The sequence below is a fragment of the Panulirus ornatus genome, chromosome 73 (assembly GCF_036320965.1).
Source record: "Panulirus ornatus isolate Po-2019 chromosome 73, ASM3632096v1, whole genome shotgun sequence".
NCBI classification, from domain to species: domain Eukaryota; kingdom Metazoa; phylum Arthropoda; class Malacostraca; order Decapoda; family Palinuridae; genus Panulirus; species Panulirus ornatus.
This window is the reverse complement of record NC_092296.1, coordinates 10,277,550-10,289,136: the sequence shown is the minus strand read 5'-3', so window position 1 is coordinate 10,289,136 and position 11,587 is coordinate 10,277,550. Positions and strand designations below refer to the sequence as shown.

Genomic DNA, 11,587 nt, shown 5'->3' with positions numbered 1-11,587 from the left:
CTGGTATCTGGGACTTATCTCCCAGGGACTTGCTCCATCTGGGATCTGTGACTCATCTCCCAGAGACTTCCTCCATCTGGGATCTGGGACTCATCTCCCAGGGAATTGCTCCATCTGGGATCTGGGACTTATCTCCCAGGGACTTGCTCCATCTGGGATCTGGGACTTATCTCCCAGGGACTTGCTCCATCTGGGATCTGGGACTCATCTCCTAGGGACTTGCTCCATCTGGGATCTGGGACTTATCTCCCAGGGACTTGCTCCATCTGGGATCTGGGACTTATCTCCCAGGACTTGCTCCATCTGGGACTTATCTCCCAGGGACTTGCTCCATCTGGGATCTGGGACTCATCTCCTAGGGACTTGCTCCATCTGGTATCTGGGACTTATCTCCCAGGGACTTGCTCCATCTGGGATCTATGACTCATCTCCCAGAGACTTGCTCCATCTGGGATCTGGGACTCATCTCCCAGGGACTTGCTCCATCTGGGATCTGGGACTTATCTCCCAAGGACTTGCTCCATCTGGGATCTGGGACTTATCTCCCAGGGACTTGCTCCATCTGGGATCTGGGACTCATCTCCCAGGGACTTGCTCCATCTGGGATCTGGAACTTATCTCCCAGGGACTTGCTCCATCTGGGACCCGTCTCCCAGAACCGCATACAATTTCACGAGAGACACAACATAAGCCTATAAGAGCTATGGATAAGGTCAATATGCATAACGAAACAAACAAACAATAAGATAACGTGCGATGCAGCAAGCAAACCAAATCTCAAATAATTTGCATTTCTTTGTGCCAGATTTTGCGGGAGCTATATAGAACATAAACACACACAGAAGACTAACGCAATGCGCGATACATTTCTACCTAAAACTTATTGTAATGTCTCACCTGGGTTCCACCCAGCACGGGTTCTGGACGCGGAAACAGCATCATCGCTGCTACATGTTCCAAAGGCTATGGCAAGAAAAAAAAAAATAAATAAATAAATAAACACTTGTGAAGACTTGAACATAAGACAGGTCACAGCTTCGTGGCAAGTGTAGCGCATCAGCCTCCGGCATGAGAGGATTAAGGAGATACACGTTTCCTGCCACTCTAAAATAGATGACAACGTCATTGCTGCCCCGGGTCCATAACCTTGTCAAACACGTTGGGTTTCGTTGATCAATTAAAGACATTGAAACGCTTGTCAAAACAATGATTCCCAGGATACTGCTCTTAAAGAATGAATAAGAAAAAAAATAGACACGTTCCGTTCGCCACTGTAATAATCTGTAACCAGAGACGCTATGTAATGCATTCTTAGATAAAATAATTGTGATTTACAGCACATCTACCATGTCGTCTGCAACCCACCAGCTTAGCTGCATTCTTACGCAGCGCGAACTGACTCTTCACTCCAATCCCATAACCATTTGGCGCAATATACGAAATACATTAAATTTCAATTACAAAAAAAGGTGATATAGAACTGCACATCACACTGAAACTTCAATAAATGATAATGAAAAAATAAAACACCCCCCCCCTTGCTGTAGAATCCCATACAACAAACCATATACATACATATGTTTCTCTCGTGCTACTTTGTTAACCGACCAATGAAACAATCTCTCAGCTCACGGAACACCTGGGGAAACGCTTGAGACGGCCAATCTCTCAGCTCACGGAACACCTGGGAAACGCTTGAGAACGGACAATCTCTCAGCTCACAGAACACCTGGGGAAACGCTTGAGAACGGACAATCTCTCAGCTCACAGAACACCTGGGAAACGCTTGAGAACGGACAATCTCTCAGCTCACAGAACACCTGGGAAAACGCTTGAGAACGGACAATCTCTCAGCTCACGAACACCTGGGGAAACGCTTGAGAACGGACAATCTCTCAGCTCACGGAACACCTGGGGAAACGCTTGAGAACGGACAATCTCTCAGCTCACAGAACACCTGGGGAAACGCTTGAGAACGGAAAATCTCTCAGCTCAAGGAACACCTGGGGAAACGCTTGAGAACGGACAACAATCTCGCAGCTCAGCAAGAACTAATGATGGAACAGAGAGCACATCCTAAGACCGACCAATCTCTTAGCAGAACAATCACAGATCACACGGGAAACGCTCGAGGATGACCAACAATAATCTCTTTCAGCTGAACAATCAAGCACACCAGTTGGGAGGACAACACTGGGTCGAGCGCACTGGTTGGAATCTGGTTGCGGCAGTCGGTCACGGGTCAACCCAGTGTTCGTCACTCCTAGGGTATATATTTATTTCTATCATACTTTATCGGTCTCCCGCGTTAGCGAGTAGGGGGTATATCTATATATATGTCGAATAGTGTGAAAAAAATTATATATTTTATTATATATATATATATATATATTTATATATAATATATTATCCCTGGGGATAGGGGAGAAAGAATACTTCCCACGTATTCCTTGCGTGTAGTAGAAGGCGGCTACAAGGAGAGGGAGCGTGTGGCTGGAAATCCTCCCCTCTCGTTTTTTTTTTTTTTAATTTTCCTAAAGAAGGAACAGAGAAGGGGGCCAGGTGAGAATATTCCCTCAAAGGCCCAGTCCTCTGTTCTTAATGCTACCTCGCTAACGCGGGAAATGGCGAATAGTATGATATATATTATAAAATATATATATATATTTTATTATATATATATATATATAAGATAGGAAGAGAGAGAGGGGAGAGAGAGAGAGAGAGCGTTAATGAGATGGCCTTGATAAGGGCCTCAGCTAACAAAAAAAAGAAGCAAAACGCAAGTAATCTTATCATTATCAGCTTCCGGTGCAAGATGAGCTAAGTTGGAAAAAATCACATACTTGCAAATGCGTATCATCGGATTATGTCGATCTGATGAAACATACAGAACTGGAAATTCTTCGGCAATAAAGAGAGCAGCCCATTCTTTCATTCTTATACTCTTCAAGCATAAATCTCCGGTAATACTTTGATAATACTTCGGTAATACTTTCATTTCTACCCCCTTCAAGCTAGTATTTGATAATACTGAGAAGTACTAAATCGTCCACTTTTGTACTCTACAAAATGCAGCAACTTCGTTTTTTAAACATTCTCGCTCCGGGTTTAACGTACGGCTTCTAATCGAGAATAATGACATCAATAGACAAAAGAAAGTCAACTTAAGAAAACAGATGACTGAAGAATATGTCAAATTGAGGTACCTGGGACAGTACGAAAACGAAATACATGAGAATATTTGAAAATATAAAGACATGTTTCAGAATAGTTTTTTGAAATATCGATGAAATGCAAAATCTCTTCACCGGCAAAATTACATTTAGGCTGTAAAACTAGTACGTAATCCTCCATTCGTCCCAACCATAAAAATATGGTGCTCGAATTCTGTTCGTTTATAACAAAATGAAACCGAGTGGATGCCTGCCTACTTTGATAGGACAGTCAGGAAGGATTACCTTAACCACTTGCAAACTCGACTACAATTCCAATCGAGTAGTGTGCAAGGTCACCTTGAACTAAGTAATATGTGTTACTTTTATTTTCGAATGCTTAAATCCTTAAGTCAGGTCCGTGCAATTCCTTCCTACGTCCATTAAGGTCAGGTAACTGGACATATCTATAAGTAAAAATCCTATTACTTTCATATGTAATCTACACCATTATCATCACTACTGTGCTCAACACTAGAAAACTCCGTAGAAATAACGAGAAATATCAAAGTTAAATTTTTTTACTATTCATCTATTTCCCATGGACTTTACCCTTGATTAACCGGTTTAACCCAAGGAAGAAAGTTAAAAATAACAATATTCTTTATTGGAACTGGAAAAAAAAATCGACACAAAATGTGAGTTGGATTAGCTAATTGCAATCAGAAAACCATGATCCCAGACTGACCTATTCTGGCTCAATTTGCACAAGACAAATTAATCTTTCACGCATCTCGACAATCAAAATATTTCGTACACAGAGGTCCAAAGCTAAATTTACACGAATGAAAAAAAAAATATATATATATATATATATATATATATATATATATATATATATATATATATATAACTGAAAAACCTCGTTTCGCCCTCACTGTTGATGGCCGCTGGCAAAGCCACCATTCAAGTACTTATGGTCACCTAAATGAGTCTTGTACTGCCACAGGAGCCCGCCTCTCCCCACACACACACACCCCCGGGGCTACGCTAACACCAGGCAGCAAGGCACAACGCACCGACAACAACTATGAACTATCAATACAGTTCAGCAGGACCTGACCGTGAATTGGCCTGACTCGCGCAAGGCACATCAGATATCAGGGAAAGGTTCTGTTTTCCTTGAGATGGGGGAGAAAGAATACTTGCCACGTATTCCCTGCGTGTCGTAGAAGGCGACTAAAAGGGGAGGGAGCGGAGGGCTGGAAATCCTCCCCTCCAGTTTCTACTTTTCCAAAAGAAGGAACAGAGAAGGGGGCCAAGTGAAGATTTTCCCTTTAAGGCTCAATTTCTCGCTAACCTGAGAAATTATATATATATATATATATATATATATATATATATATATATATATATATATATATATATATATATGTGTGTGTGTGTGTGTGTGTGTGTGTGTGTGTGTGTGTAAACATTCCCAACGCTGAATTCATCTTGGAGTTCTGCATCGTAGAGATGTTTTGTAGTTGATCACTTAAGCATAAAGCAAGGCTTCGTAATTCTTCACTTGAGCATAAAGCGAAGCTTCGTAATTCTTCACTTGAGCATAAAGCGAAGCTTCGTAATTCTTCACTTGAGCATAAAGCAAGGCTTCGTAATTCTTCACTTAAGCATAAAGCGAAGCTTCGTAATTCTTCACTTGAGCATAAAGCGAAGCTTCGTAATTCTTCACTTGAGCATAAAGCGAAGCTTCGTAATTCTTCACTTGAGCATAAAGCAAGGCTTCGTAATTCTTCACTTGAGCATAAAGCAAGGCTTCGTAATTCTTCACTTGAGCATAAAGCGAAGCTTCGTAATTCTTCACTTCAGCATAAAGCAAGGCTTCGTAATTCTTCACTTGAGCATAAAGCAAGGCTTCGTAATTCTTCACTTGAGCATAAAGCGAAGCTTCGTAATTCTTCACTTCAGCATAAAGCGAAGCTTCGTAATTCTTGAGCACACGCCGTTAACGTTTCAGTTGACACTAACTAACCCAATCATACCTCCATCCTCACACGCATCACGTAAATCATTCCCCCGGCCATCCTCCAGCGAAACACCAAGTCACAACCCTTACATTACGTCAGATGGTGCGCGAATACCTGGCTACTCAAACCTGACCGTCCCCTCAGGGGCCTGGCCAATCCTCTGGGGCTAGGTCAATCCCCTCCAGCACTGAGAGGATCAAGGTGATACACATTTCCGGCCACAGTTTATTTAACACAGCTGACGACGTCACATATCCGTCTCCGGGTCACAACTGGGTCAAACACGTCCATTTCTTGTACCAATCAATATCATGTGCAACAATGTGGTGGTGGTGGTGGTGGGTGGTCGTGTTCACAGGCCGTACCGCTGTGCTAATTCGCTCGCTCCATGTGTCTGTCCCTTCCACAGGAACACGTCATCCTAAAACGACTCCAACTATTCTCTCTCTCTCTCTCTCTCTCTCTCAACCTTGTGACCATTCACCTTTCTGGTGGACAACCTGACCGTTAAGTTATTTTTTTTTTCTTACCAACATCAGCTGTGCCTGGCTGTCAAGTTGGTCTCGTTCAAAACATATCCTAACAGGTGACATCCGTCAGACCGCTGAGGAATATGGGCAACGCACTTCACTAATCTAACTCGTCTCCCCCGACCCTCACCCGTGGCCAGAGAAAACGTAACAGAGAGACGAACTATGAAAACATGGGCTTATATAAAACACGCTCTGACATCCGCCATCAATGAATTCTGGAGGGACCACAGATTCCAAAAGTCTCCGTCAAGAAAGGTTTTGATTCCTCATACTACCTCGCTACGGCTGAAAAGTAATGTATATACATTAAAAAATATATATTCCATTCCCAAAATCGTCCTTGTAAGATCCTCACAAAGTGTACAAGTTCTCTGCGGAATTTTCAATCTTAATCTTTGCAATTTTCAAGTTCACAACAAATTTACACATCTGGGATCTGGGACTTATCTCACAGGGACTTGCTCCATCTGGGATCTGGGACTTATATCCCAGGGGCTTGCTCCATCTGGGATCTGGGACTTATCTCCCAGGACTTGCTCCATCTGGGACTTATCTCCCAGGGACTTGCTCCATCTGGGATCTGGGACTCATCTCCTAGGGACTTGCTCCATCTGGTATCTGGGACTTATCTCCCAGGGACTTGCTCCATCTGGGATCTGTGACTCATCTCCCAGAGACTTCCTCCATCTGGGATCTGGGACTCATCCTCCAGGGAACTTGCTCCATCTGGGATTCTGGGACTTATCTACCGCAGGACTTGCTCCATGGGAATCTGGGACTTATCTCCCAGGGACTTGTCCATCTGGATCTGGGACTCATCTCTAGGACTTGCTCCTTTCTGGGATCTGGACTTATCTCCCAGGACTTGCTCCATCTGGGATTCTGGGACTTATTCTCCAGGACTTGCTCCATCTGGGACTACTATCTCCCAGGGACTTGCTCCATCTGGGATCTGGGACTCATCTCCCAGGACTTGCTCCATCTGGAATCTGGGACTTATCTCCCAGGGACTTGCTCCATTGTCTGGGATACTCAGACTTGCTCATCTGCTATTATCTCCCAGAGACTTGCTCCATCTGGGATCTGGGACTCATTTCCTAGGGACTTGCTCCATCTGGGATCTGGGACTTATCTCCCAGGGACTTGCTCCATCTGGGATCTGGGACTTATCTCCCAGGGACTTGCTCCGTCTGGGATCTGGGACTCATCTCCCAGGGACTTGCTCCATCTGGAATCTGGGACTTATCTCCCAGGGACTTGCTCCATCTGGGACCCGTCTCCCAGAACCGCATACAATTTCACGAGATCCACAACATAAGCCTATAAGAGCTATGGATAAGGTCAATATGCATAACGAAACAAACAAACAATAAGATAACGTGCGATGCAGCAAGCAAACCAAATCTCAAATAATTTGCATTTCTTTGTGCCTGATTTCGCGGGAGCTATATAGAACATAAACACACACAGAAGACTAACGCAATGCGCGATACATTTCTACCTAAAACTTATTGTAATGTCTCACCTGGGTTCCACCCAGCACGGGTTCTGGACGCGGAAACAGCATCATCGCTGCTACATGTTCCAAAGGCTATGGCAAGAAAAAAAAAAAATAAATAAATAAATAAACACTTGTGAAGACTTGAACATAAGACAGCTCACAGCTTCGTGGCAAGTGTAGCGCATCAGCCTCCGGCATGAGAGGATTAAGGAGATACACGTTTCCTGCCACTCTAAAATAGATGACAACGTCATTGCTGCCCCGGGTCCATAACCTTGTCAAACACGTTGGGTTTCGTTGATCAATTAAAGACATTGAAACGCTTGTCAAAACACAATGATTCCCAGGATACTGCTCTTAAAGAATGAATAAGAAAAAAAATAGACACGTTCCGTGTTCGCCACTGTAATAATCTGTAACCAGAGACGTTATGTAATGCATTCTTAGATAAAATAATTGTGATTTACAGCACATCTACCATGTCGTCTGCAACCCACCAGCTTAGCTGCATTCTTACGCAGCGCGAACTCTCTCTTCACTTCAATCCCATAACCATTTGGCGCAATAGACGAAATACATTAAATTTCAATTTAAAAAAAAAGGGTGATATAAAATTGCACATCACACTGAAAACTTCAATAAATGATAATGAAAAAATAAAACACACCCCCCCTTGCTGTAGAATCCCATACAACAAACCATATACATACATATGTTTCTCTCGTGCTACTTTGTTAACCGACCAATGAAACAATCTCTCAGCTCACGGAACACCTGGGGAAACGCTTGAGAACGGCCAATCTCTCAGCTCACGGAACACCTGGGAAAACGCTTGAGAACGGACAATCTCTCAGCTCACAGAACACCTGGGGAAACGCTTGAGAACGGACAATCTCTCAGCTCACAGAACACCTGGGGAAACGCTTGAGAACGGACAATCTCTCAGCTCACAGAACACCTGGGAAAACGCTTGAGAACGGACAATCTCTCAGCTCACAGAACACCTGGGGAAACGCTTGAGAACGGACAATCTCTCAGCTCACGGAACACCTGGGGAAACGCTTGAGAACGGACAATCTCTCAGCTCACAGAACACCTGGGGAAACGCTTGAGAACGGACAATCTCTCAGCTCAAGGAACACCTGGGGAAACGCTTGAGAACGGACAAACAATCTCGCAGCTCAGCAAGAACTAATGATGGAACATGAGAGCACATCACCTAAGACCAGACCAATCATCTTAGCAGAAACCAATCACAGATCACACGGGCAAAACGCTCGAGGATGACCAACCAATAATCTCTTGTCACAGCTGAAACCAATCAAGCACCACCAGCTTGGGAGCCGACCAACAATCCCAGGGTCGAGCGCACTGGTTGGAATCCTGGTTGCGGCAGTCGGTCCACAGTCAACCCAGCTGTTCGTCCACTCCTAGGGTATATATTTATTTCTATCATACTTTATCGGTCTCCCGCGTTAGCGAGGTAGGGGGTATATCTATATATATGTCGAATAGTGTGAAAAAAATTATATATATATATATATATATATATATATATATATATATATATATATATATATATATATATATATATATATATATTATCCCTGGGGATAGGGGAGAAAGAATACTTCCCACGTATTCCTTGCGTGTAGTAGAAGGCGGCTACAAGGAGAGGGAGCGTGTGGCTGGAAATCCTCCCCTCTCGTTTTTTTTTTTTTTTTAATTTTCCTAAAGAAGGAACAGAGAAGGGGGCCAGGTGAGAATATTCCCTCAAAGGCCCAGTCCTCTGTTCTTAACGCTACCTCGCTAACGCGGGAAATGGCGAATAGTATGATATATATATATATATATATATATATATATATATATATATATATATATATAGAGAGAGAGAGAGAGAGAGAGAGAGAGAGAGAGAGAGAGAGAGAGAGAGAGCGTTAATGAGATGGCCTTGATAAGGGCCTCAGCTAACAAAAAAAAGAAGCAAAACGCAAGTAATCTTATACATTATCAGCTTCCGGTGCAAGATGAGCTAAGTTGGAAAAAATCACATACTTGCAAATGCGTATCATCGGATTATGTTGATCTGATGAAACATACAGAACTGGAAATTCTTCGGCAATAAAGAGAGCAGCCCATTCTTTCATTCTTACACTCTTCAAGCATAAATCTCCAGTAATACTTTGATAATACTTCGGTAATACTTTCATTTCTACCCCCTTCAAGCTAGTATTTGATAATACTGAGAAGTACTAAATCGTCCACTTTTGTACTCTACAAAATGCAACTACTTCGTTTTTTAAACATTCTCGCTCCGGGTTTAACGTACGGCTTCTAATCGAGAATAATGACATCAATAGACAAAAGAAAGTCAACTTAAGAAAACAGATGACTGAAGAATATGTCAAATTGAGGTACCTGGGACAGCACGAAAACGAAATACATGAGAATATTTGAAAATATAAAGACATACGTTTCAGAATAGTTTTTTGAAATATCGATGAAATGCAAAATCTCTTCACCGGCAAAATTATATTTAGGCTGTAAAACTAGTACGTAATCCTCCATTCGTCCCAACCATAAAAATATGGTGCTCGAATTCTGTTCGTTTATAACAAAATGAAACCGAGTGGATGCCTACCTACTTTGATAGGACAGTCAGGAAGGATTACCTTAACCACTTGCAAACTCGACTACAATTCCAATCGAGTAGTGTGCAAGGTCACCTTGAACTAAGTAATATGTGTTACTTTTATTTTCGAATGCTTAAATCCTTAAGTCAGGTCCGTGCAATTCCTTCCTACGTCCATTAAGGTCAGGTAACTGGACATATCTATTAGTAAAAATCCTATTACTTTCATATGTAATCTACACCATTATCATCACTACTGTGCTCAACACTAGAAAACTCCGTAGAAAATAACGAGAAATATCAAATTGTTAACATTTTTTTACTATTTATCTATTTCCCATGTGACTTTACCCTTGATTAACCGGTTTAACCCAAGGAAGAAAAGTTAAAATAACAATATTCTTTATTGGAACTGGAAAAAAAATCGACACAAAATGTGAGTTGGATTAGCTAATTGCAATCAGAAAACCATGATCCCAGACTGACCTATTCTGGCTCAATTTGCACAAGACAAATTAATCTTTCACGCATCTAGACAATCAAAATATTTCGTACACAGAGGTCCAAAGCTAAATTTACACGAATGAAAAAAAAAAACCTATTATAAACCTTAACTAAAATATCCACACTATACCGATACGAATAAAAACGTAGTGTGGGTCTGCCTTGAGAGAAAAAAAAAAAAAAAAAAAATATATATATATATATATATATATATATATATATATATATATAATCTTAGATTCTGGAAGTGTAAGACATTCCTCAAAAATTCCACTAACTTGATTTATTTGTTTAATTGGCTAAATACAGCACCAAAAACTGTCACACCAACATTATCTCCCAAGATATACTTGGTGTCAGCTGAAGGCAGCTTATCATCGCTTGTCACCCACACGTGTTTACCCAGGTACATTTTTTTAAAGACCAGGTTCTAATCCAATGGCTGAATCATGTTTATAAACTATAAATACATTTCATCCCCAAGGAAGAACGTAGGACTTATAGCAAGTGTAGTTGTAAAATAGCCAAAAAGAAAATGACTAACGTGTCCATCACAATAATGGTATTTCAGATGTAGTCTTTATGACGACATTCACCAACTACGAGATAATTATGTATAAACTATATCAATACGGAATCTATGTGCAATGTACATAAAATGGACACCTCAGAATTCCCTTGTTGCGCCACCATCCTTCCTGTCACTTGTTACCTGTCGCTCAATACCCAGGGAAGATAACCTCACAAAACTCGCCATGACAAGTCTATTTACGACTAATGTATCATCTCCCATGACAGATATAGTCCTAATGATCTAAGTCTCTGAGGAGAAAACGTGGGTCATCCCCTGAACCTGCTATATTTTTCCCATATTGGGTTGGTCGGGTCGGGGAAATGTAAGGAGCCGCGGTGACGCTCGGCTCAGCTGATCACGGACGTCAACATCACCATTAAGGCTTCTACTCACCTCTGGACGCTACTCTGCGACATTATTCCCGCTCGGGTGGATGCACTATCATATTACGTGCTCTTCATACTCATGTAACACCAATGTCTCCAGACTGTACCACAGAAAATCATGAAATTGTTCACTAGTTCTTAGCGTCACCACTACTCCACGGAGAACAACATGGCGCTCGTATTTTGGCGCCTAAAATGCACAGTGACGGGAGGTGCGCGCTGATTGGCCGCCTCACCTGCGCACAACCCAGAATCTGCGTTACTGCGCA

General features: G+C 42.1%; 1 protein-coding gene across 1 annotated transcript in view; it reads right to left on the bottom strand.

Moving 5' to 3' along the window:
• Positions 1-11,499, bottom strand: part of LOC139748277 (uncharacterized) — a 111,162-nt gene extending 99,663 nt beyond the window's left edge. The window contains 1 exon segment of the mRNA XM_071661249.1: positions 11,326-11,499. Within this exon segment, the coding sequence (XP_071517350.1) occupies positions 11,326-11,348 (23 nt within the window). The 5' untranslated portion in view covers positions 11,349-11,499.
• Between the last annotated feature and the right edge of the window lie 88 nt (positions 11,500-11,587).